The sequence below is a fragment of the Schistocerca cancellata genome, chromosome 2 (assembly GCF_023864275.1).
Source record: "Schistocerca cancellata isolate TAMUIC-IGC-003103 chromosome 2, iqSchCanc2.1, whole genome shotgun sequence".
NCBI lineage: Eukaryota > Metazoa > Arthropoda > Insecta > Orthoptera > Acrididae > Schistocerca > Schistocerca cancellata.
The window spans coordinates 903,570,659-903,598,559 of NC_064627.1; the positions used below are offsets into that span (position 1 = coordinate 903,570,659).

Below are 27,901 nucleotides of genomic sequence, written 5' to 3' on the forward strand. Positions count from 1 at the left end.
GGATACCTTTTTCGAGGAACTTGACCTGGTAATGTATACTTGCTTCACCTAAAGATTATGACAAATTTATTGGGACTGTAATCGCGACTGCAAAGAAATTTTTACCAAGGGAATGCCATAAGGAATATATTCCAGTGTGATGCCACGAAATGGAAGAAATTTATGAATCATGGATATCGGCCCAGATGTAACTCATGAACTGCTGCGAAAACTGAATCAACCAAGAAAAGAAAAGTGAATTAGAATAAAAACCGAGTTGTATTTTAAGAAATCAAGTCGTCAGTCCTAGAGATAGCTGAAGAAGCTGGGTGGCACCAGCCCACCAAATCGGGTAGATTATTCTGCAGCACCAGTGAAAATAGCAGACAGGACTGTTTCACTTTCGTAAGCCCCACGAGATAAAAAGCAAAATATAAAAATAAAAAAATGAGTTTAATAAACTTTGTCAATTAACACCTGTTGATACAGAATTGTCACACGATTCCATACTGGAGGAATTAGAAACAGTTCTCCACAATGAAAATAGAGGCAAAACTCGTGATTTTGATGGGATGCATCGTGAGTTTGTAATTCTCTGCGCGAAGGGGGCTAGGGCATGGCTATTCAAAATTTTACATCGTCCTAAAATCGCGATATCTACGAAAAAGTTTCAAAATAACAAAAAGTTATCGTTTTTCAGAAGCCAGAGAAACGTGCGATTTAGATGGAAAGTTGCCGTCTGACAGCACTTCTCAGCTTTGGCCACAAACTTTTGGAGAAACTTATATTAAATGTGAGAAGCATAAGAACCCAGGAAAACATGCCTTTAGAATCAGCAGATTCCTGACCAAACAAGAGCTGAACAGACCAGATTCTAAGCCTGTCTACACAGTTTAAATCCGTATTTCAGAAACAACTGTAGAAATACGTAGTCCTTGTCGACTGACGCTTACGACGCAGTGCGGTAAGAAGTATTCTTCTGTACGTTCATCACAGTCATCATTAAACATACTAACCTGAGAATAATCTATTGCATATCTCAGACAGGCGCTTGCGAGTAGTCGCTTATCTCATAAGCAAAGAAAGGTAACTAAATGATGGAATCTTCATGGGTCAGTATTATTCCCTACACTTTTCGAACTTCATATTTCTGAAATACCTGAAACCAAGCAGTTTGGATACGCCGAGTATTTAGAACTGGCTGTTCAGTACTAGAAGTTTAAAAGTGCCGAAAACACTCTACTCATGACCTCTATAAGAAACAAAAATATTTCGCGATCCGGAGATTAATGCCCAATCTTTCTAAAACCGTAGTCAGCAATTCCCACTTAAAGAATAGAGCAGAGGACTATAAACCTGAGATCCATAACAGAGAGATAGCGCTTTCCTACCGGAGGCACCCAAAATAATGAATGAACTTCTACTTCCAATCGACAAAGATATTCCTGGGTTGACTCAAAACTGACTCCTTTCCGGAAATCTATCTCTGCCACTAGCCCAATAGCCCGCTGACAACAACTTCACTGCTGACAGTAAATGGCCTAAAACCTGATCTATGAATATTCTAGCTGTAGTTTGGCGTCTTATTGATCCTCTATCGAGACCCAAGGACTTTGAACTCCACAGTATCAGTGGAATAATTAAATCGCATCAGAACACGATATCGACTGTGTGGTTAAAACCTACACGAATGGGGTAAGCAGTCCAGCCCCAGATGTGATTGTAGAGCACTGAACCAAACTATTCGGCACATCGCAGAGGAGATGAAATTGAGAACCCACTTGGAATAACTTTTTCATGTCTACACCATCAAGTCGTGACTTGGTAAGGAGACAGGACATAAACTCATGACACCTATTTGTTACTTTGATGTATAATTTGTATTTATGTCTTCTTTCGCTCGTTGAACTTTCGCTTTGGTTCAAATGGCTCTGAGCACTACGGGACTTAACTTCTGATGTCATCAGTCCCCCAGAACTTAGAACTACTTAATCCTAACTAACCTAAGGACATCACACACATTCATACCCGAGGCAGAATTCGAACCTGCGACCGTAGCGGTCGCGCGGTTCCAGACTGTAGCGCCTACAACCGCTCGACCATTCTGGCCGGCTATTTTCGCTTAATTTCATGCGTAGTGCAATACACTAAACAAGTAAGCAGTAGAAAGAAGCTTTCCGATAAGAAACGAGATACACCAGTGAAACCAACTTTTTAACGATCAAGACACTTTTAGGCATCTCAGAAGTGGTGTTAGCTTGTGACATACCTTGCTGACGAACTCGAGGAGGATGCGACTCTCCACACCATCCAGTACATTGGACTCGGTTTTGAGTATGACGTATGGCGGGTAGTTGATTGTAGCGAAGACCAACTGGCGGCCCTCCATGTCCGCCATTCTGTCTGGGAAAAGATCAGCTGACGGCGGTTCTAGGCCACGCCCCCGCCGCCACTGGGCCACCACCAGCTCATCCCGCCACGTCTCTTCACCTGTGAACTTCATAGTCACCAGCTCAAAGCTGGCGAAGGATATCAGTATTTTCACTGAGCATCTCCAAGCAAATGCAACTACCTAAGCTAAAGACAGCTGATTTTTATGATTTCAGTGTATCTGTTCAGTATTTGAAGACTGCAAATTGATGGAAGCATTATTATCAATTCAGCGGACGAAACATTCAAATGAAACTATATAATTTCAGAGACCATGTTAACTCTCAAAAATCTATGATTTATATATGCAGACTGAAGCGCCGAGTGAAAATCTGTACCAAGGCCAGGATTCATACTCGGGTCACCTGGTCAGCAGGCAGATACAACAATCACTTTCCCATCCCGGGACAGTGGCGTTGCACAACTGGCTGTACTAACCTACCATACGTCCATCCTCAATTCAGTGCTGTTCGAGTTTAGTGGGAATACCAAATGGACCAGAGGATTATGAGTAGCGTCTTAGATAAGTCTGTCTCGGGTTTAAAGCCTGCCATCGCTTAAATTTTGATTAAAAATCACCATTGGCGACCGAAGACTCCCGGCATAAGAAGTCACCCTCATTCTGCCAACAGCCTTGTCACAGAGGGTGGAGAAACGGACAGAGGTTCAGGGGTCTCTCTTGTCCTTGGGTTTGGAAACTGCTCCTAAAGGCAGAAGAATCTGCAGTGATCAATGGCATGAGGATGCAGATGGCAATGGGAACCAGTGCATTTAAGACACATAACGTGTTTCCACGCGACACGTGGCCTGTAATTGAAAAAATGTCGTGATGATCTCTCCACTGGCAACAGATTCCGGAATAGTCCCCCCCCCCCCCCATTCGGAACTGCGGGAATGGACTGCCAAATGGTAGGTGACCATGACAAAAAGATTGAATAATGAACGGCGAGATAACCTTCTACGAGTCGGGACGTGGAATGTCAGAAGCTGGAACGTGGTAGGGAAGCTATAAAATATGAAAAGAAAAATGCAGAGGCTAAATCTAGTTACAGTAGGGGTCGGTGAAGTGAAATTGAAAGAACACAAGGATTTAAGAACCTTCAACATCGCAGCGCGTCAGCAATCGTTGGTTAATATATTAAAAAAAAAAAAAAAACTAAAAATCCGCCTCGATTGCGAAAAAAAGCACCTAGTGTTAAGTGTTAACCCACGTAGAAGACACAACAGTTGACTTGAAAATCGGTCTAAATTATGCCAAAATGCCTAACGAGAAACAAAACCGATCGGCTTATGAGGCCTACAAAATCATGAGTAAAGAGGATAACACAAATACGTTTTTAAGGAGTATTAACTGCAAGCTGATACAAAATGATGCTATGGTCACTAAAGCCGATAAGGGAAACTCCGTAGTTATATCCACAAAGCAAGAATACATAGACAAGACCGAAGCTTTTTTCAATGACAACGGGATAGTTATGCTTAACAAAGACCTCACTACTACTCTCCAAAAACTGGGGTCCAAAATACTAAAAATTTGATAGCAGAGTTCCGAAAGAAGGGGCTGATAAACATGAATCCCAAGCCCCTTAATTGAGAAGCCAGTTTAAAGTTCATAAGTTAAATCACCCAAATCGCCTTATCGTTAACAGTAGGGGAAGTGCCTATCATAAGCTAGCGAAATACTTGCATACTAATATTAACGAAAATTTCATTTTTAGCAAAAACTATTCCGTTAAAAATTCCATTCATTTAGCTACCACTTTACGCGAGGTATCTTGTTCTGAAGATTCTAAACTAGTATCGTTTGACGTAACAAGTTTATACACTGATGTACCGGTCGACCACACACTGCAAATACTAGCGTGTAATTTACGTCACCATAAAAAACTTTTGGATAAAGAGGTCAACGAGTTGATAATGCTGCTACGAATCGTTTTAAAACACAACTACTTTACATTTAATGGGAGATTTTACGTAAAATCAGCAGGTTTGTCTATTGGAAGCCCCCTAGCTGGGATTTTATAAGAAATTTTTTTGAACTACTCAGAGTCTGATATTTTTGCCAGTGACAGAGAGATTCTTAGGAGAATAAAATTTTAGAAAAGATATGTTGACGACATTCTATTAGTCACTGATGGTTCTCAAAATGATGTAGACCATATTTTTTCGATTTTTAATGAGCTTCACCATAATATCAGTTTTACAATTGTGCGGGAATCCGATACTAGGTCCTTAAATTTTTAGGACCTCACTTTAACTGTGGTTGACAACCGCATTGAATTTAATATTTTTCGGACAAATACGTTTTCCGACAATATTATACCTGCAGACTCGGCCTATCCGTACGCCCATAAGATGGCCTTTTTTCATTCTAATATTCATCGAGTTACAGCTATCCGTCTTGCACCAGATGCGGTAGAAACTGAACTGGTCACACTTGAGAATATTGCTATAAATAATGGCTATAGGCCTCAGTTGGTGAGACAGGTGTACAAGAAAATAAATAAAAATAATATTACGTCTTCCACCTTAGGGGATGCGTTAGATGACAAACAGGTGCCAACGATATCTGTCCCTTACATAGGCAATATAAAATCCAAATTGGGGTGTTTACTCAGAGCCCATAATTTCAGAGTCGCCTATTCTACTAATAATAGTTTACATAGGAATTTAATTCACTCCTTGCAGAGTAAGAGCGATAAACTTCCCCAATCAGGAGTATATAAAATTACATGCGGGGATTGTCCAAAATTTTACATCGGCAAACAGGACGAGCTCTGGGTCTCAGGTATAAAGAGAATATTCCTACTAGAAGCGATGACGGTACTAAGGGCTATACTTACGCGGAACACCTCGTACAAACCGCTCATGCGCCGAGCCCTCAAGTTAATATCAAATTACTTCATGCCGAAGTTATGGGCTTAAAACTGGATGGTTTGGAAGAAATTCTGCCGTTTCTTATTTATATAAATGATATGTCATCTAGTATTACAGGTGATTCAAAAATATTTCTGTTTGCTGATGAAATCAGCTTTGTAGTGAAGGATCTTGTGTGTAATATTGAAACATTATCAAATAATGTAGTTCATGAAATAATTTCGTGGCTTGTGGAAAATAATTTGATGCTAAATCACAGTAAGACTCAGTTTTTACAGTTTCTAACTCACAATTCAACAAGAACTGATATTTTGATCAGACCGCATGGGCATATTATAAGCGAGACGGAACAGTTCAAGTTCGCATATTTTCATACACTTTCGTCATATGGTATTATTTTTTGGAGTAATTCTTCTGATTCAAAAAGGGTATTTTTGGCTCAAAAGCGGGCTGTTCGAGCTATATGTGGTGTAAGTTCGAGAACCTCTTGTCGACCCCTATCCAATAGTCTGGGAATTCTGACATTGCCCTCACAGTATATATTTTCTTTAATGTCTTTTGTTGTTAGCAATATTAGCTTATTCCCAAGAGTTAGCAGCTTTCACTCAGTTAATACAAGCCAGAAATCAAATCTGCATGTGGAATGCACTTCCTTGACTCTTGTGCAGAAAGGAGTGCACTATTCTGCTGCATCCATTTTCAATAAGCTACCACAAGAACTCAAAAATCTTAGCTTTTAAGTCTAAACTGAAGAGTTTCCTTATGGCTCACTCCTTCTATTCTGTCGAGGAGCTCCTGGAAGAGCTGAAAAATTAAGCAAATTCCAGTGTTACAGTGTTGATTTTCTTTATTTAAACTTACGAATTGTCGCCTGAATACTTTTCTTGTATTTTATTTTATCTGTTTCTATTATCGTGTTATAATTTCATGTTTTGACTCGTTCCATGACACTGCAGACTTCTCCTTAATTTAGTCCCACGGAACAATAAATAAATAAATAAATAAATGCAGATCTTTAAGCATCTGCAACATGTTAAAGACAATATCCTTAACGACCAACTCCTACTAAGAAATAGAAAATTTTTTGAAGGTTTCGCGCCTTTACTTTGTTCTTCATACTTGTAAATCTGATGATCTGGGGATTATCACATGCGCGCGCTGATTGGCGAGCGCGGTTGGTCAAGCTGTTCATCTTCTTTCTTTTTATCCTCATTTTCCTTTTACGATGAAGGTGATTTTAGCCCGTTGAACACATCACGTTTTATCCCTATATCTTTATTACCACAACGTCTAAATAGATTACGTCCCCTCAGCCTCCCCCCAGGCTAACTGCTGGCTTTAAGTATAGTTTTTAAGAGTTCCTCCTGTTGTCATAGGTCGCTTCATATATAAGTTTCTTTACTAGCATAAGCAACCGTGTGCGGTTATTTTTAGGTTTCATCTCCTATTTAGCTAGTCTCTTGTTCAATCCATTCCATTTTTTGATATACGTTGTTCCACGGTTGGGAATATATGGGCTATTTAGCCCCGACCCATGTATAAACTTTCTCGTATTCGTATGTGCATGCTCATTCAAGTAACTCCCATTGTCTTGCGCATGTGCGTAGATAGCGGGTCAGGCTTGTAAGTGAGCGACCATTTTTAGCTGCAGTTTATGGCGGGTCATGGCCCATCAAACTTAGGCCGGTGTGAGGTGGAGCGTACACCACTAAGTAGTGCTTTTGACTTTGTACATATGTACTGTTTGTGTTTCCTTTTCTCTTTCGTTTATAAATGTTTAGCTATGGTGTTCTTTTAATCATTGACAAGGTATTTTTAGGCACTTGTGGGTTTTATTGTTGTTCTGAAGAAGTTTTAGTTATCTACGCCGAAACCTGGGTTAACACATAACACTAGGTGCTCTTTTCGCAATCGAGGCGTGTTTTTAGTTTTTTTCTTTTTTTTAAACACAAGGATTTCTGGTCAAATGAGTATAGGGTAATATCAGCATCAGCAGAAAATAGATAACGGCAGTAGGATTCGTTATGGATCGGGAGGTAGGGCTGAGAGTGTTTTTTTGCGAATAGTTCAGTGATAGAGCTGCTCTTACGAGAACAGACAGCAAACTAACACCGATAACGATAGTTCAGTTCCACATACCGTCTTCGCAAGCTGAAGATAAAAAGATAGAGGAAGTATATGAGGGTATTGAAAACGTAATACAGTACGTAAAGGAAGATCAAAATGTAATAGTCATGGGATAATGGAATGCCGCTGTAGGGTAAGGAGTAGAAGACAAAGTCACAGGAAACTATAGGCTTGGGACAAGGAATGAGAGGGAAAAAAGACTAAATGAATTCTGTAATAAATTTCAGTCAGTAATAGCGAAAAACCTGTTTAAGAATAAGAAGAGGAGGAGGTATACTTGTAAATGTCCGGGTGATACGGGAAGATTTCAGTTATATTACATCATGGTCAGACAGAGATTTCGAAATCAGATACAGGAATTTAAGGCGTATCCACGAGCAGATGTAGACTTTAATCACGATATAGTAGTGATGAAGAATAGGCTGAAGCTTAAGATATTAGTCAGGAAGAATCAAAACGCAAGGAAATGGGATGCAGAAGTAATAAGGAATGACGAGATACGCTTGAAATTCCATAAGGCTATAGATACAGCAATATGGAATAGCTCAGTAGGCAGTACGATTGAAAGGAATGGACATCTCTCAAAAGGGCAACCACAGATGTTGCAACGAAAAATATAGGTACAAAGAGCGTAACTGTGAAGAAACCATGGGCAGCAGAAAAAATAATTCAGTTGATCGATGGAAGAAGGAAGTACAAAAACGTTAAGATTATTTCACGAATACAGAAATGCAAGTCGCTGAGGACTGAAATAAACAGCGAGTGCGGGAAAGTTAAGACGAAATGGCTGCATGAAAAATGTGAGGAAATGGTCAATGAAATGACTGTTGGAAGAACTAACTCAGCATATAGGAAAGACAACACAACCTTCGGTGAAACCAATAACAAGGGTGGTAACATTTAGAGTTCAACAGGAATTCTACTGTTAAATGCAGAGGAGACAGCAGATAGTGGGAAAGAGTACATTGAAGGCATCTATGAGGGGGAAGAGTTGTCCCGTGTGACAGAAGAAGAAACAGAAGTTGATTCAGAAGAAATAATAGATTAGAATCAGATTTTAAGAGAACTCGGCAGGACTTAAGATCAAATAAGGCAGAAGGGATAGATAACATTCCATGAAAATTTCTAAAATATTTGGGGAAGTGGTAAAAAAAGAATCTTCCCGTTGCTGTTTGTACTGTGTGAGTAGGGCGACAAACTACCTTACTTTCTGAAAAATATCATCCACACAATTCCGAAGACTGCAAGAGCTGACAAGTGCGAGAATTATCATACAATCAGATTACCGGCTCACGCATCAAAGTTACTCACAAGAATAATATACAGAAGATTGGAAAAGAAAAACGAAGAACTGTTAGATGACGATCAGTTTTTATAATAAGTAAAGGCACCAGAGAGGCCATTATGACATTGTGGTTGACAGGGGACCGAAGATTGAAGAAAAATCAGGACATGCTCATAGGATTTATTGACATGGAAAAATTGTTCGACAATGTAAAATGGTGCTGTGCGTTTCAAATTCTGAGAAAGAATGGGGTTAAGCTATAGATAGAGACAGGTAATATAGAACACGTACGAGAGCCAAGAGGGAATAATAAGAGTAGATGGCCAAGAGCGAAGTGCTCACATTAACAATGGTGAAAGGCAGGGATGTAGTCTTTTGCCCCTACTGTTCAATGTGAATCGAAGAATCAATGATGGAAGTAAAGGAAAGGCTCAGGACAGGAATTAAAATCCAAAGTGAGAGGATGTCACTGATACGATTCGGTGATGACATTGCTAACCTCAGTAAAACTGAAGAGACGGCCGCTGTGGCCGAGCGGTTCTAGACACTGCAGTCCGGAACCGCGCTGCTGCTACGGTCGCAGGTTCGAATCCTGCCTCGGGCGTGGATGTGTGTGACGTCCTTAGGTTATTTAGGTTTAAGTCGTTCTAAGTGTAGGGGACTGATGACCTCAGATGTTGAGTCCCATAGTGCTTAGAGCCATTTGAACCATTTGAAACTTAAGGAAAATTACATGTTCTCCTGTATGGAATAAACAGTGTAACAAGTACAGAATATGAATTGACAATAAATTGAAGAAAGACGAAAGTAATGAGAAGTATGATATGAGGACAGTGTGGAACTTAACATCAGGATTGATGGTCACGAAGTAGATGAAGTTAAGGAAATCTGTTACCCAGGCAGCAAAATAACGAACGACGGACGGAGCAAGAAGAACATCGAAAGCAGACTAGCACTGGCAAAAAGGGAATTCCTGGCCAACAGAAGCCTATAGTATCAAACATAGTCCTTAATTTGAGGAAGAAATTTCTGAGAATGCACGTTTGGTGCACAGAACTGTATGGTAGTGAAACATGAACTACGGGAAAACCGGAACAGAAGAGAATCGAAGCATTTAAGGTATGATGCTACCGACGAAAGTTGAAAATTAATTGGACTGAATAGGTACTGAATAAGGAGGTTTTGCGCAGAATCGGAGAGGAAATGAATATATGGAAAATACTGACAAGGCGAAGGTACAAAATGGTTCAAATAGTTCTAAGCACTATCGGACTTAATATCTGAGTCATCAGTCCTCTATACTTAAGAACCGTTCGGTCACAGAGACCAGCTGAGAAGGTACAAGATGATAGGAGATCTTATAAGAGATCACGACTTTTTATGCACATTTTCTACATTATCAACATCGTCACTGTCAGAGACATTTTCTGTAAAAGACAGGTACTGGCACGACATGTCAGCAGCGCAAGGTTGACGATATAAAGTCAGTTTGCAGTAATAATATTTCTGTTACTGATAAATCAGATATATGTACAGTATTTAACATCCATTTTCTGAGCATTGCTGGTGAATTAAATAAAAATTTAGTATCTACAGGAAATCATATAAATTTCTTAGCAAATGCCTTTCCGAGATTGACGTCTGAAATAGTCCTCTGTGACACTGACAAGAGGGAGATTGAGACAATAATCAAATCACTGAAGACTAAGGACTCTCATGGTTATGATGGAGTGTCTAGTAGAATATTAAAGTACTGTGCTGCATATGTTAGCCCTGTATTTAGCCATATTTGTAATTTTTCCTTTAGGAATGGTCAGTTTCCTGAGCGATTAAAGTACTCAGTAGTAAAGCCGCTGTATAAAAAGGGAGAAAGGGATAATGTAGATAATTTTAGACCTATTTCTATGCCATCAGTGTTTGCAAAAGTTATCGAAAAGGCTGTGTATGTAAGGTTGATTGATCATTTTATATCACACGATTTGCCATCAAATGTACAGTTCGTCTTTAGAAGTCGTTTGACAACTGAAAATGCTATATTCTCTTTTCTCTGTGAGGTACTGGATGGGCTAAACAAAAAGTTTCGAATGCTTGGCGTATTTTTTGATTTAACAAAGGCATCACACAATATTGCTCCAGAAGTTGGACCATTACGGAATAAGGGGAGTAGCTCACAATTGGTTCACCTCTTACTTTAGCAACAGGCAGCAAAAGTCATTATTCACAATGTTGATAACGGCTGTGATGTGAGATCTGAGTGGGGTACTGTCAAGTGGTAGGTGCCCCAGGGATCAGTGTTGGGCCCACTCCTGTTCCTTATTTATATAAATGATATGCCCTCTAGTATTATGGGTAACTCTAAAATATTTCTGTTTGCTGATGACACTAGCTTGGTAGTAAAGGATGTTGTGAGCAACATTGACTCGGTTTCAAGTAGAGCAGTACATGACCTCAGTTCATGGCTTGTAGAAAATAAACTAACGTTAAATCACAGTAAGACTCAGTTTTTACAGTTCCTAACACACAATTCAATAAAACCTGACGTTTTAATCTCACAGAACGGGCATATGATTAGTGAAACTGAACAGTTCAAATTCCTAGGTGTACAGATAGATAGTAACCTGTTGTGGAAAGCCCACGTTCAGGATCTTGTTCAAAGACTTAATACTGCCATTTTCACTATTCCAACGGTATCGAAAGTGGGTGATATTTCGTTACGTAAATTAGTCTACTTTGCTTATTTTCATTCACTTATGTCGTATGGTATTATGTTTTTGGGTAATTCTTCCCATTCTAGAAGAATATTTTTGGCTCAGAAACGGGCGGTTCGGGCAATAAGTGGTGTGAGTTCACGAACCTCTTGTCGACCTCTTTTCACGAGTCTGGGTATTTTGACATTGGCCTCTCAATATGTGTATCCCTTAATGTCGTTTCTTGTTACCAATATTAGTTTATGTCCAAGAATAAGCAGCTTTCACTCGGTTAATACTCGGCAGAAATCAAACCTCCATTTGGATCGGACTTCCTTAAATCTCGTGCAAAAAGGTGTGCAGCATATTGCTGCACCCATTTTCAATAAGCTGCCACTCGAATTCAAAAATCTTAGCAGTAGTCCACGCGCTTTCAAATCGAAACTGAAGAGTTTCCTCATGGGTCACTCCTTCTATTCTGTCGAGGAGTTCCTTGAAAAATTAAGATGATTCTCACTGTATTGCTGATAGCGTTTGCTTAAACTTATGGACTGATTTTCTTTCAGCTTCATGAACATTTATTTTTATCTGTTTTTACTTTTTATGTTTTAAGTTCATGTACTGACACGTTCCATGACCTAGGAGATTTGCTCCTCAATGTGGTCCTACGGAACTTGACATTTAAATAAATAAATAAAAAATCTTAATGTCCTTATTGTTTGCCAGTCAGTTTCATCAAGATTAACAGGTCAACCTTCAGTCAAAACCAAAAATGCGTCATTTTCCCTATCAGAAATTTCCGCGTTGCTGTCATTCAGAAGGGCAGTCTAACTGCTCCCTAGTTAATATTTTATACATTTCCTTGATGTACTGAAATAACTGCTATTTCAGTTTTCCATTATAGGTGTTGTTGTTGTTGTGGTCTTCTGTCCTGAGACTGGTTTGATGCAGCTCTCCATGCTACTCTATCCTGTGCAAGCTTCTTCATCTCCTAGTAACTACTGCAGCCTACATCCTTCTGAATCTGCTTAGTGTATTCATCTCTCGGTCTCCCTCTACGATTTTTACCCTCCACGATGCACTCCAATTCTAAATTGGTGATCCCTTGATGCCTCAGAACATGTTCTACCAACCGATCCCTTCTTCTAGTCAAGTTGTGCCACAAACTTCTCTTCTCCCCAATCCTATTCAATACCTCCTCAGTAGTAATATGATCTATCCATCTAATCTTCAGCATTCTTCTGTAGCACCACATTTCAAAAGCTTCTATTCCCTTCTTATCCAAACTATTTATCGTCCATGTTTCACTTCCGTACATGGCTACGCTCCATACAAATACTTTCAGAAACGACTTCCTGACACATAAATCTACACTAGATGTTAACAAATTTCTCATCTTCAGAAACGTTTCCCTTGCCATTGCCAGTGTACATTTTATATCCTCTCTACTTCAATCATCGTCAGTTATTTTGCTCCCCAAACAGCAAAACTTATCTACTACTTTAAGTGTCTCATTTCCCAATCTAATTCCCTCAGCATTACCCGATTTAATTCGAATACATTCAATTACCCTTATTTTGCTTTTGTTGATGTTCATCTTATATCCTCCTTTCGTGACACTGTTCTTTCCGTTAAACTGCTCTTCCAAGTCCTTTGCTGTCTCTGACAGAATTACAATGTCATCGGCGAACCTCGAAGTTTTTATTATTTCTCCATGGAATTCAATACCTACTCCGAACTGTTCTTTTGTTTCCTTCACTGTTTGCTCAATATACAGATTGAACAACATCAGAGAGAGGCTACAACACTGTCTCACTCTCTTCCCAACCACTGCTTCCCTTCCGTGTCCCTCGACTCTTATAACTGCCATCTGGTTTCTGTACAAATAGTAAATAGCCTATCGCTCCCTGTATTTTACCCCTGCCACCTTCAGAATTTGAAAGAGAGTATTCCAGCCAACATTATCAAAAGCTTTCTCTAAGTCTACAAATGCTAGAAGCGTAGGTTTGCCTTTCCTTAATCTAGCTTCTAAGATAAGCCATTGGGTCAGTATTGCGTCACGTGTTCCAACATTTGTATGGAATCCAAACTGTTCCATTCGTCTATAAAGAACTCGCGTTAGTATTTTGCAGCTGTGACTTATTAAACTGATCGTTCTGTAATTTTCACATCTGTCAACTCCATCTTTCTTTGGAATTGGAATTATCATATTCTTCTTGAAGTCTGAGGGTGTTTCACCTGTCTCATATATCTTGCTCACCAGATGGTAGAGTTTTGTCAGGACTGGCTCTTCCAAGGCTGTCAGTATTTCTAATGGAATGATGTCTACTCCCAGGGCCTTGTTTCGACTCAGGTCTTTCAGTGCTATGTGAAACTCTTCACTCAGTATCATATCTCCAACTTCATCGTCCTCTACATCCTCTTCCATTTCCATAATATTGTCCTCAAGTACATCGCCCTTGTATAGACACTCTATATACTCCTCCCATCTTTCTGCTTTCCCTTCTTTGCTTAGAACTGGATTTCCATCTGAGCTCTTGATATACATGCAAGTGGTTCTCTTTTCTCCAAAAGTAACTTCAATTTTCCTGTAGTCAGTATCTATCTTACCCCTGGTGAGATAAGCCTCTACACCCTTACATTTGTCCTCTAGCCATCCCTGCTTAGCCATTTTGCACCTCCTGTCGATCTCATTTTTGAGACGTTTGTATTCCTTTTTGCCTGTTTCATTAATGAGTTTTATATTTTCTCCTTTCATCAATTAAGTTCAATATTTCTTCTGTTAGCCAAGGATTTCTTTTAGCCCTCGTCTTTTTACCCACTTGGTCCTCTGCTCCCTTCACAACTTCATCCCTCAAAGCTTACCACTCTTCTTCTACTGTATCTCTTTCCCCTATTCCTGTCAATTGTTCGCTTATGCTATCCCTGAAACTCTGTACAACCTCTGGTTCTATCAGTTTATCCAGTTCCCATCTCCTTAAATTCCCACCTTTTTGCAGTTTCTTCAGTTTTAATCTACAGTTCATAGCCAATAGATTGTGGTCAGAGCCCACATCTGCCCCTGGAAATGTATTACAGTTTAAAACCTGGTTCCTAAATCTCTGTCTTACCATTATATAATCTATCTGAAACCTGTCAGTATCTCCAGACTTCTTCCACGTGTACAACCTTCTTTCATGATTCTTGAACCAAGTGTTAGCTATGATTAAGTTGTGCTCTGTGCAAAATTTTACCAGGCGGCTTCCTCTTTTATTTCTTCCCCCCAATCCATATCCACTTACTACGTTTCCTTCTCTCCCTTTACTCACTGCAGCATTCCCGTCACCCATGACTATTAAATTGTCGTCTCCCTTCACTATCAGAATAATTTCTTTGATTTCATCGTACATTTCTTCAAATTATTCATCATCTGCAGAGCTAGTTGGCATATAAACTTGTACTACTGTAGTAGGCGTGGGCTTCGTGTCTATCTTGGCCACAATAATTCGTTTGCTATTGCTGTTTGTAGTAGCTTACCCGCACTCCTATTTTTTTATTCATTATTTAACCTACTCCTGTATTACCCCTGTTTGATTTTGTATTTATAACCCCGTATTCACCTGACCAAAAGTTGTTCCTCCTGCCACCGAACTTCACTAATTACCACTATATCTAACTTTAACCTATCTATTTCCCTTTTTAAATTTTCTAACCTACCTGCCCGATTAAGGGATCTGACATTCCACGCTCCGATCCGTAGAACGCCAATTTTCTTTCTCCTGATAACGACGTCCTCTTGAGTAGACCCCGCCCGGAGATCCGAATGGGGGACTATTTTACCTCCGGAATATTTTACCCAAGAGGACGCCATCATCATTTAACCATACAGTAAAGCTGCATGCCCTCGAAAAAATTTATGGCTGTAGTTTCCCCTTGCTTTCAGCCGTTCGCAGTACCAGCACCGCAAGGTCGTTTTGGTTATTGTTACAAGGCCAGATCAGGCAATCATCCAGACTGTTTCACCTGCAACCACTGAAAAGGCTGCTGCCCCTCTTGAGGAACCACATGTTTGTCTGGCCTCTCAACAGATACCCCTCCGTTGTGGTTGCACCTATGGTACGGCTATCTGTATCGCTGAGGCAGGCAAGCCTCCACACCAGCGGCAAGGTCCATGGTTCATGGGATGATCAAATTGAAATTAGCGTAACAAACTTCTACTGCCGGGTAGGAGTGGGCGAGCGATTCTCTTATGTAGGTTGGCGATGGAGTGAGCGAAGAAGACAGCTAATATCTTGATGAACGTTTTAGTGGTGAACACGAACAGACATGGTACAGAATATCTGAAACAGACAGACTGCAGGTGAAGGGAGGTGATCTTGGACCCTAGTTCACCCGCACGGGGGTGCCGACGCAGGCATTTCCCGTGGACGGAAGCGGTGGCCCGACTACCACAGCATGCCGCTGGATGGAGACTAATGGCTGTGGGATGGCGGTGCACCAGCGAGGCAACGATAACGTGCCCGCATTGGACACTCAGGCAGCGGTCGCTGGTTCTCGGTCCGTCGGGGGCAGGGTCTTAGAAGCGACGACGATCGAGACAGCTGTGACGACGACTTGCTGACGGACTGGTCCCCGTTGCCAGATGCTGACAGTTGTGCAAGTCACGTCGAAACACGTGGGGCGGCATCGACGGACTGCTGTGGCGTAACAGGTAGATCGGCCGTTCATGCGACGGCAGTCCGTGTGACGTCACTCACGCAGGAGCGGCGTTGCTGGAGCTCTGTCTACTGATGCTGCCGCGCTGGCAGTACTTTATCTGGCTGCGGCCTTGTTTCGGTTGCTGAGTTGCGATTCCGGCTGTCTGTGTCTGAACCGCTACGATAGCAAATACACTGAAGTGCCAAAGAAACTGACATAGGCAAGCGTATTCAGGCAGAATAGGGCGCTGCGGTCGGCAACGCCTATATAAGAGAAAAAGTGTCTGGCGCAGTTTTTAGACCGGTTACTGCTACTAGAATGGCAGTTCGTCAAGGTTTAAGTGATTTTAAGCTTGGTGTTATAGTCTGCGCTCGACCGATGGGATACAACATCAACGAGGTAGCGATGAAGTGGGGGTTTTCCCGTACGACCTATTCACGAGTGTACTATGAATATCAGGAATCCGACAAACATTATATCTCCGATATCGCTGCGGCCTGAAAAAGATCCTGTAAGAACGGGACCAACGACGACTGAAGAGAATCGTTTCACGTGACAGAAGTGGAATTCTTCCGCAAATTACTGTAGGTTTCAATTCTGGGCCATGAACAAGTGTCAGCGTGTGAACCATTCAACGAAACATTATCGATACGGGTTTTAGGAGCCGAGGGCTCACTCGTATACCCTTGATCACTGCACGACACAAAGCTTTACGCCTCACCTAGGCCTCTCAACACTGACATTGGACCGTTGATGACTGGAAACACGTTGCCTGGTCGGACGAGTCTCGTTTCTGATTGTGTCCATCGGATAGACGTGCACGGGTATGGAATCCATCGACCCTGTATGTTAGCAGGAGACTGTTCAAGTTGGTGGAGGCTCTGTAATGGTGTGGTGCGTATGCAGTTGGGGTGATGTGGGGCCCCTGATACGTCTAGATACGACTCTAACAGATGGCATGTACCTAAGCATCCTGTCAGATCACCTGCGTCCATGTATGTCTACTGTACATTCCGAAGGACATCGGAAATTCCAGCAAGACAATGCAACACTCCACACGTCCAGAATTTCTACAGAGTGACTCCAGGAACACTCTTCGGTGTTTAAACACTTCCACTGGCGACCAAACTCACCAGACATGAACATTATTGAGCATATCTCGGATGCCTAGCAACGATCTGCTCTGAAGAGATCTCCACCCCCTCGTACTCTTATGGATCTATGGACAGCCCTGCGGGATTCATGGTGTCACTTCCCTCCATCACTACTTCAGACATTAGTCGAGTCCATGCCACGTCGTATTGCGGCACTTCTACGAACTCGCGGGGGCCTTACACGAGATTAGGTACGTGTACCAGTTTCTTTAGCTCTTCAGTGTAGACCTGTGGTCTACCTACGACATTCACAAAATGTGTTATTTCATAGTGACGAACAATTTTTGGCAAATCTAAACGAATTTTCACCTTGTACATTGTTGGCGAACGTCAGCTAAAAATTAAAGATTTTTAGTCTAATAATTAGGCATAGTAACCATTTTCTGTATATGACCAGCTCTAAACTAACACATCGACCGTTTCTTGCACGATGCAACGTCTTGGATTTAAACTAAGAACTAGAAGATCCACACTCGTATATAAACGGCCAAATTCGCCTTTTTACGGAGAAGGAAAGGTGAACGAAGGTCCACAATTATGGACCGTGGTCACGATAAGTCTAAGCATGGTAAAGAGATTTAAATTGATGTGGTTTTCAGTAATAACGCATATATAATGAAGCTTATGTAGGATACCCTAGCATGTAGAGCTGCATAAAATCAATCTTAGGACTAAAGACCATACGGCAACAACATACGCAGCGTAGAAAAACTACAGCGTGTGGGAAAGTTAAAATAAATATATGGTCTAATTAGATACACGGGGTTTTAGTGTGCTATAGCTTACATGTACAGACAATTAGAGAAAAATATTGTAATTCTTACAGCATTCGACAAAATTGGAAGAACAAGAAAAGAAATCAGTGAGGTGCATTTGCAGCAATATACCTGTCAACTCCGTCCACCTGTCTAGCCACCGCAATATCAGGCACAATCTCAATACTGCGTAGAGCGAAGATTGCAGACACATTAATGGGCGGGGACCCCGCTACCGGCAAAACCAGCAAGCGGCGATTGCCTCTCCGGTTCGCCAGTTTGGACGCCTTGAGGATCGCGTCGACACCAGCTGCTGCGTCGTGGCATCGAACCACCAATCCCTGGCAGTCGGCGTCCATGGCGGAGATCAAGAGATGCTCCACTGGATCTTCGGCACTGGCAAATGAAATGCGTTCAGTTGTGGTCACCGACGATACTATGTCCAGAACAGCGTCTGAATCATCCGACAATACTGCAATGCACTTGTAGTTGGCAAAATGATTCCACAGAATATCTGATGCCATTTCCCGTACTGAGCTGTCGATGACGGCTAGATGACTTATCCGTGGCACCATACGTCTTTCACATTGTACGACATCAAACATGAACATGACTGTCAAAAGTATAATGTGCATGGAACTTGTGTTTGCGAGCAGTTCTTGAATACCGTCACGTGCTTTTCCACAAATTTCAAGTGTATGTAGGCCAACTTGCAAAAATATTTGTCTTGTTTTACTACCTTAACATGTTCAACGCTTTAGTGTAGTGATCAGGTTTGCATTCGTGGTAAAAATGATGTTCTCCGAGAGAGTGCTCGCCTCGGGCGTACAGTGCATTTGAAGTGGTGGAAGAGCTATCAAAAATTGACATCGACAATTTAGCTTAATTTGCCGTAATCTTCTTTTGTCTTTTCAGCAGCAACAAGCCCTCATTTCATTTCTCGGTCCTCAAACAATATTTTGCCTACTACCCACAAAGATCAAAAGTCTCTTACTGAAATATGAACCACGAACTCGGATGGAAAATCATTGAATGTCGTTTTCAAGCATTACCCGTCAAATACTTACCCGTACGACGCTTATAACTACTGCATTTTTCAGTTCCCCTCTTAATGGTTGATCAAAGAGAGCGACAGCGTTTTGTGGCGATAATAACCTCAAAGGAGACTCAGCTTTCAGGCTTAAATGATACATGTGCAAGTCTTTATTAATACTGAGCAGGCATTTTGTACATTTTATGAAAGGGCATTTTCTTTGTCCTTACATTCCTACCTACATTCGGCATCTTTTAATACTACGAATGTCACATGTAACGTACTGGCTCGCCAAAGGTTAAGCCATACTTTCAAAGATAATTCACTGTTTCTTATTTTTAAGACTGTTAAGAAAATTAATTTTTTAAATTCTGAATGTCTTATTAAGTAAGCCCTGCAGCCGCTCTACAAACGATACAGAACGTGTACAGAGTACTTGATTATAATACCAACAGGAACACCACGGAATTCTCTCCAAGCTTAAAATTTTAGCTTACTAAATGAGTAATTTCTCACTGCGATTGAATCAAAGTGAGAGTCATGAAATATAGTACGAAAAGAGTGACAGCCTAAGTTGACACTGTATGAAATAATTGTCTAAAGTCTCTTACATACGTACGCTGTTTCCGAATAATATTCTGGGCCAGACATAGGGATTTCGGACTCTGATTTCCGCAGTTATTGAAATCATTATTTCCTAGAAGCATAAAACGAACACCGAAAATATGTTACTGAAATCTCTGAAAATTGCATTACCCTCTTCGTATTGGGGACTGGTTATCATGTACATTCTGAACCGATGTGCTGGTTAACTATCACGTTTAACCTAATGTTTGTCTGGCTTTTATGGAGACGTCTGGTAATGGTATGGTTGGTGACTCAATGTCTTACGAACGGCACAGCATTAGCCACTGATACTGCTAAGATCAGTTTTTTATCCTTTTCTTTTTCTTTTTCCTTAGTCTATAGCACAATCGTATAGTGGAATAGTGGAGAAAGGAATTCCATCACGGAAATGTATAAGGAATTCCCCAGGAAAAGGCAAAAAAAATTGGAACGCCTGATACATATATATATATATATATATATATATATATATATATGTGTGTGTGTGTGTGTGTGTGTGTGTGTGTGTGTGTGTGTGTGTTGGTTTAAAGTCATTTGTAAACGGGTTCCATCCTGCCTCTGGAGAGGCACTTTTGATTTCACTGATTTATTTTCCAGTCAAGTAAACCTTGGGGTTTTCTGAATAATACTCTAGTGACGAAGAATCAGATATTGAATATCACATAAAGGAGCAGCGAAATGACAAAATAAATAAAAATAAAAAATGATTTTTGAAGATTTCCGTTCTAATTATAAGCCTCGTGAAACAACTAAAATCTTCTGTATTCCGTTATTAATATATGGAGAATTCCTCAGAATAAAAATAACTTACAAGTTTCAAATATATTTTAATTTTAATTTTGCTTCCTGCCTATGAATGCGTCACCGTGAGAGAAAAGTAACACAGTTTTTTCACAGAAACATATGAGTGCTTGTCAAAGACTCAAATCTGAATCGTATTTTACACGCCCAACGGTTATTTATCAACAAAAATATATCAAGATCCACTACAAGCGTCGACAACATTTAAAAATTCAATAACTTTAGGCTATAATTACAACGGTCGCCGAAACCTTAACGAACCACTATTGAAATTAAGGAAATAGTGTTAAATTTCGTCATTGATGTGATTAAAAATATTTATCTACAGTGTTTTTTTAATTTGGAACATTACGGGTTACATTACTTCAAATTTTTTCACGAGCTGCCGTCGTGTCAACGTTGGCTCCAAGTAGCTGGCGTAGTGTGATGTTTACTGTTGCGCGCCGCTTCCGTACGAAGTCAGCCAGCACCACGTCTTTCTGCATGATAAATTTCCTTAAGAAAGGGTAGTATGTAGTTTCCTCCTCGAATTCACAACTCACGTTCCTGGTGAACGAGTGCGAAATACATTCCACCATGTTTGGTGTAGTTTGTGGTGAGGCAGACGAAGACACTGGGCCTGACTACAGAACGCCGAATTAGCTAATCAAGATATGGGCTCAGCAGTAGAGTATGCACTTATTTCTGTAAAATGGCCATGTCGAACATGGCAGTGACATGGACGTAAAAGATAGATGTGTTCCCTACCGACAATAAGATAAGAATGTAAGAAAACGTCCAAGTGAATTACAAGGGAGAACGAGTTAAAATGAATAGCACCAGCATTAGAAGAAAGAAAACTGTCGGTTTAAGATGATGTCGCTGCAATGACGCAAGTGGAATCTGCTGTTCTGAGGCGATCTTCACGCCGCTGTATCACACCCTGCTGACGGCGGGAAACTTCAGGGTGTGGGACAGTCAGAATTGAGTCGCGGTCCTCCCCTCCCCTCCCCCCCTTCCCTACCACTCATCCTTCCCCACCCCCGCTGCCAACGAGTGATCGTCAGGAACAATGGTATTCAGCAACAAAACCTACCGTCAAGCATAATTAACTGATCCAGTTCCTTAAGGGTGTACGAGGTGCGACAGTAAAGTAATGAGACTAAGGTGAAAAAAAAAAGTTGCTAACCGTTTTAGCCAAGTTTAGTGTTGTCTCCTTCAAAGTAGTTCCCTTCTGATTGCACACACTTTTTCCAACGCTTCTGCCATTGATGGTAACATTTCTGGAACTCATCTTCTGTAATATCTTCCAAGACCCTCGTCACAGCTTTTTGGACATCTTATGTAGTTTGAAAATGGTGTCCCTTGACCGCCGTTTTCACTCTTGGAAATAGAAAACAGTCGCGCGGAGCGATTTCTGGTGAACAAGGTGGCTGTGGTCGTACTGAAATTTGGTTTGAGGTTAAAAATTGCTGTACTGACAGAGCAATATGGAATGGCGCATTATCGTGATGCAGAACCCAATTGTCAGCAATGTTGGCACGACACGAAGAACTCCTTTACGAAGAGTTTCTTAGTAGTAATATTGGTTAACTGCTTGTCCAGGAGGCACCCACTTCTTATGAACAATTCCAGTGGAATCAAAGAAGCACACAAGCATGCATTTCACTTTTGACTCTGACATGCAAGCTTTTTTTTTTTTTTTTGTCTGGGTGATCCCTTTGAGCACCATTGCGAACTTTGGCGATTTGCTCTGGATCGTACTGAAAAAACGAGCTTTCATCACCAGTGATAACACAGCTCGACAATTCTGGACTGATTTCCATTTGCTCTAACAGATCGGCTGCCACATTTTTCCGTGTTCCTCACTGTTGTGGTGTGAGATTTTTGGGGACCATTTTTGCTCAAATCTTTCTCAGACCAAGATCTTCAGTTATTATTCGACGAACCGTTTCTCGATTGACGTTCAGTTCTTCTGCAATCATTTTCACGGATAATCTTGGATCAGTTCGTACGAGTTCACGCACCTTGGCCAAGTTGACATCCCTCCGTGAGGTTGATTGTCGTCCACTGTGGTCTTCATCTTCAATATTCGTTTTGCCTTCACTAAACATTTTATGCCAATGAAAAATTTGAGCTCTTGACATAACCTCCTCTCCAAAAGCCTTCTGAAGCTTACCGTAAGTTGTCGTCGCATTTTCACCCAATTTAATGGAAAAAGAAATGGCATACCATCGCGCAGTATTTGCGGTTCCAAACACATGTTAACTTATTACAACACAACTCACGACTGAGCAGTTGCATCGATGTGCCGCTTGGACTAGAAGCAGCTTATAGACCAAGGTAAAAGATATTGTGCCTACGCAAGCCTACAGGGTGGCCACATCTTTCAAAGAAAATCAGTCTCATTACTTTATTGTCGAACCTCGTATGTTGAAAGTAAGGATAAGAATATTTGTAAACTACACGCCCTGAGTATTCAGGTGTGTATCCTTAAATTGAGAAACCGTACAGTAAATATTATGTCGATGGGTAAGATCAAAAACAAAACTGAAGAGGACAGCCCTGTCATAGCAAACAAACTTGCGTCAGATTCCTTGCTTGAAGAGGTTCAGTTAGAAAGTTATATAGTTAAAAAATAAGGTTTGGTTGGCATTAGAAGAGTGAATATATCACTAGAAGAATTTACAGTAGTCATTTTCATCCAGTCTCCTACTGAAGTTGTAAAGATTAGACTCCACGACGCCTAATTCAGAAGTGCGTGACAGCTGTTATGAAATAACAGATGTGTGTCGTTACATCCAAAGGTCAGTCACTCACTCATTATGTGTACTTGTATGAATTAAGATGCGAAGTTAGCCCTTACGTCCCAGTTGTAGATAATGATACAACAGTCTCAGATATGGTCATATTAATAGGCAGTGGTGAAATGCACAGAGATACGGCACTTACGTAGGGGAATATCCCACGCTACTTTGTCAGTCAAATGAAATACATACGTAACCAGTGGAAGCAGCCATTTGGCTACAGGCAGACAGTACCAAACTTTTATTTTGGATGGCAATTCAATGACGTTGTCGCTTCAATAATATTTATTTTAGGAAGGCAGAAGAATTTCTTAGGAGCAGGATATTTTCTGCCGTCGTGTCAAAGCCATACGAAAGTAAGTCAGGCAAAACTTTTACCTGTCCAGATATTAGAACAACGTCGGAATTTGCATTTCTCTACTCCATGATTCCTCTGTCCCACTCTGCAGTCAGCAACAGCTGCCTCTTTCTGAGAATAATACAAGCCCTCAACCACCTGTCTACATCCGACCCCCCTGAAGTTTGTGACTGCGAACGCATGACATCTAGAAACAAAGTCTTTTCCATCCATCCTGGAACGCTGGCTTAAAACATCGATGTGATCGCAGAGGACTGTCAGAGAAAAACGACTTCGCCCAACCCTTGCTCTCCTCAACTCTCATATGAAGTGCAGGGAGGAGGTATAGTATAAGATCCTCTTACAGAAAAAATTTTTAATTTCACTCTCTTTGTTGCTGGAAAGAAGCATCTTCTCCTCTCGGATGGCTCTTAATAAGAATGATTGGTCGTCAGGAACAGAAGAGGGAAATTCTGATGAATCACCATTGTGGTTCACAAGGAAACCCCGTTGAAAACGCAAACACCAATTGATTTCAAAGGATACGTTTTAGTAACGTTAGATAGAGTAGATGGTAATGGAGGAGCGGCATTATTAGTTAAAAACTCCATCAGTTACACAGAACTAAAAATACTCTTTTATAATCGGAAGTGTCATGTGGCAGCTGCAGAAATAGAATCCCCGAATGGTAACTTCAGTACGAAGTCCATATACTGTATAAAACTCCCGCATCATTGCCTTTAGCAGTATTTTGCATGAACTGTATACTCAACATCAACCCCCTTCTTTTTCTGTGGATATTTTAAGTCTCATCACGTGCTTTGGGCAAAGTAGTTAATGACACAGAAGTATGTTACCTTTTTTGTGTAATCGAAGATCTACATTTGGTCATTCTGAATGGTGGCTCTCGTACTAGAACAGATTTCCCCTTTAAACGATTATTTGCAGTGGACTTGAGTCTAGTGCCCCTGATATCCACAAAACTTCTACGTGTGAGATCTTAAGATTTTCCATTGAATGCCATTACCCTTTAGACTAGTCTTCGACTTTCAGATGAGTTTTAGAAAGAGATATTCTAACAGTTCGTGGAAAATTAACGACGCTTGCTGCGATAGATGTAAAAATATACATGAAGCACTCGGGAAACGTACTCCGACGTGGATGCTGACGGACACTTGAACCACGCTCTCGTCTGTCATCGATTTAGCGGAAAGAAACTCAGTACCATAGCAGACAAGATTTATTCTGCGAAACGACGTGTTTCTAGTAGGACCGTGACTACTCCACAGCTGTGGAGTCGTGGCTAAGCGAAGTTTAGCCCTAGTTAAACATCGAGGGAAACAGACGCTGCGGCGATTCCTGGAATACAAAAGACTAGATGCGAACACTAGGATATTTCTGAAGAGTGGAAGAAACTTGGTTTGGATCTACTAGTCTCCAACAGTTCAGAGGTCTGTAAGACAGTTCGATCTGTAAAACATCTTAGTGCTGTTGGTTCTCCCGTAGTGGATAGTTTGCAGCTAGAACAGATCGTGACCAGAGTGGTTTCTACGTCTTGCCCTGAAGTCTCAAAGCCATTCCACATAAAACTGATTACAATCATCCTCTACTAGCTCCATTCACTGGTCGTGAGTCGGGAGTAGCTTTGAAAATTTGTGCGAATATCTGTCCACCAATTGACTATTTTCACTGTAATGTGATAACACCCCTACTCGCGAAAGCAGGGAACTGCTTGCTTCTTTGATTGGAGAATGGCACGTGGGGAAAGGACGAAGTTACGGAGGAATGGATTACGCAAATTCTTATGCCCTTGCTGAAACCTGGGAGGGACCCCCAAATTCATTCCTCACATAAACCAATTTCCTTGTTCTCTTGTGTGGGGGAACTGCTGAAAGATTTAACTTCTTGAGCTGTTGCTAGAAACTAATTAGTTAAAAAAATGTTCGAATGTGTGTGAAATCTTATGGGACTTAGCTGATAAGGTCATCATTCCTAATGTTACACACTACTTAACCTAAATTATCCTGAGGACAAACACACACACCCATGCCCGAGGGAGGACACGAACCTCCGCCGGGACCAGCCGCCCAGACCATGACTCTAATTAGTTACTACCTCGGCTTCAGTTTGGTTTTATTAAAGGTCGAGGAGCGATGGACAACATACCAAATCTGTTGACTGATATGTTGGCAGATTTTGAAGAAAAAATTTCTTTCTGTCATTACACTTCAACGTGACATCAGTTGCGTCTTTCTTTAAGGGAAGAAGAAAAAAAAAAGAAATAAAGACGCGAATTGGACCTCAATCAGCTGCATATGTCATTTTAGTGCCTTACGCCCAAAATGAACGGTATACGTAAGATACTAGTATCAGTCATCAGAATCAACTTAAGGATGCTATAGGTCCTATCCACCGGCTGACGCCAAAGTGCTGTCATAAGCCCCTTGTTATATATACATTACTCTATGGCACTCGAAGGCATGTTTTCTCCTAATGCTAAAACAAAGCAGTATGTTGATGAAACAGCGCTATACACTTCTGGTTTAACGGATGATTCCGCAGTCAGAAGTCTGCAGGAGGCAATAATGAAGGTGGGCGGATGGTTTTACGCAAACGGCCTTGCAAACTATTCTAGGAAGTAGAGGTATTTACGAAATGAATCATATCCCTTACGTTCGGATATGCTCCTCACTGAGTTGAAATCACAATTCTTGACATCAAGTTTAGCATAGCCTTACAATTAGACATACGTAACTTTTTTTTACACGAATAGTAGCCTGATTATTTCACATAAAAGTCCGGTGTTATATCGGCACATAAGCAACAGTACCTTTACATTCAAGTACAGCGAAACAATTCTGACTATCAATGGTTGTTGTTGTTGTTGCGGTCTTCAGTCCTTTTTGGAAGACATGTGTCCCATAATGAACTTAAAGCAAGAAATTATTCTTTCCATATCAACCCGTCATCCAAAATCAAGGGAATATGGTTCGATGCCAGGCTCGGGTGGATTCCTCACATCATTTCAGACGTTAGCGCTCGTCTGCCTCGTGAAGATCATCATATCTATAGCCAGTCTCGTCAGGAACCAACCCCTGTGTTGTATTGACAATATATCGAGCATTAATTAGGATCTGGATCGAGTATGGTTGTACTGTGTATGGTAATGCAAACATGAAGTATATCCGTACATTACAGGCTTTAGAAGCTAGTGATATCCAGTCAAACGTGTCGTTAATAGGGGCACTGGGAATACCTCTTAATTTTCGGAGCCAATGGCTTCCCAGAAAAAAAAGTTGGAAACAGTATTGCTAACGACTCATTCAGCCAGTTTAAGATTTTTCTGACGTTTAAAAATTTATCTAGAGTATCATAACAACGAGAAAACTTCCTATGAACGAGTGACTTTTCGCCTCTGCACGTCCGGTGATCTACGTAGAATTGAGTGTACACTCTGGTAGCAATCTAAACTTGATAATCAGCACGTATCTTCATGCGAACATATGCACTGACGGCTCAAGATTCGCGTCACAAGATAACGTTGGGTGCGCTTTCTTGCGTCCGAGAACGGGTCGCTACAAACGGCATAGGGTTCTATCGTCAGCCTGTTCTTATGCAGCGAAATCAGTGGCGTTAATGAAGGCCCTCAGGTTACTGCTCTTATTTACGTGATTCCAGAAAAGTTCACTCATGCATTATGTGTAACGAAACTGTACACCGATTGCCCTTGGAAGATACAACATCCGAAGCTATAAAGCTGTAGAGAAGGAGCCTAGTCTCACAGGGAGGGCGTTTTAATTTATGACTTCTTTCCTCCTAATACTGTCCACACAAAATTATGAAGAGGGTCTCCAGAACGAAGAACATGTCCATATACACTCGACAGTAACCGCAAAATCTACATCATACTCCGCAAGTCACCTAAAGGCGTTGAAAGGGGTGTTAATATTTGTTCACCAGCAGCTTCCCTTCTCACTTGGGTACACAGACAGCAGTCGCGTTTACTTTGTTTCCCAGAAACCGCACAATGTCATCTGCAACACCGTGCGTCTGTAGTAACATCTCTGCGTCGGCCACTCCTCACGGATGCTGGTCGCAGAGACAGTCAGTTCGCATCGTCTAATCGTGAAGTGAGCCTCGTCCGAGAAAGCAGCATGACAAGAATGAGGAAAATTTTTCTTTATTGAGGGAATTGATTTTATAACGTGGTTTTTTATATGTTTACTGGGAAAGAGAAATATGTATGATTTATTTGACGTAGTTAATGATTTGTTGTCTTTGCTTTATCCGCTGCCTGTACACCATTGTAACAGTTTACTGTTCAACATAGAGCGTTCCCCTCTTTT

The 27,901-nt window shown here is 41.1% G+C and overlaps 1 protein-coding gene across 1 annotated transcript in view; it reads right to left on the bottom strand.

Moving 5' to 3' along the window:
- Positions 1-18,495, bottom strand: part of LOC126159721 (glutamate receptor 1-like) — a 182,751-nt gene extending 164,256 nt beyond the window's left edge. The window contains exons 1-2 of the mRNA XM_049916570.1: positions 18,104-18,495; positions 2,249-2,498 (exon numbers count right to left, since the gene is read on the bottom strand). Coding sequence (XP_049772527.1) covers positions 2,249-2,498; positions 18,104-18,495 — 642 coding nt within the window. The remainder of the gene's footprint in view (positions 1-2,248; positions 2,499-18,103) is intronic.
- Between the last annotated feature and the right edge of the window lie 9,406 nt (positions 18,496-27,901).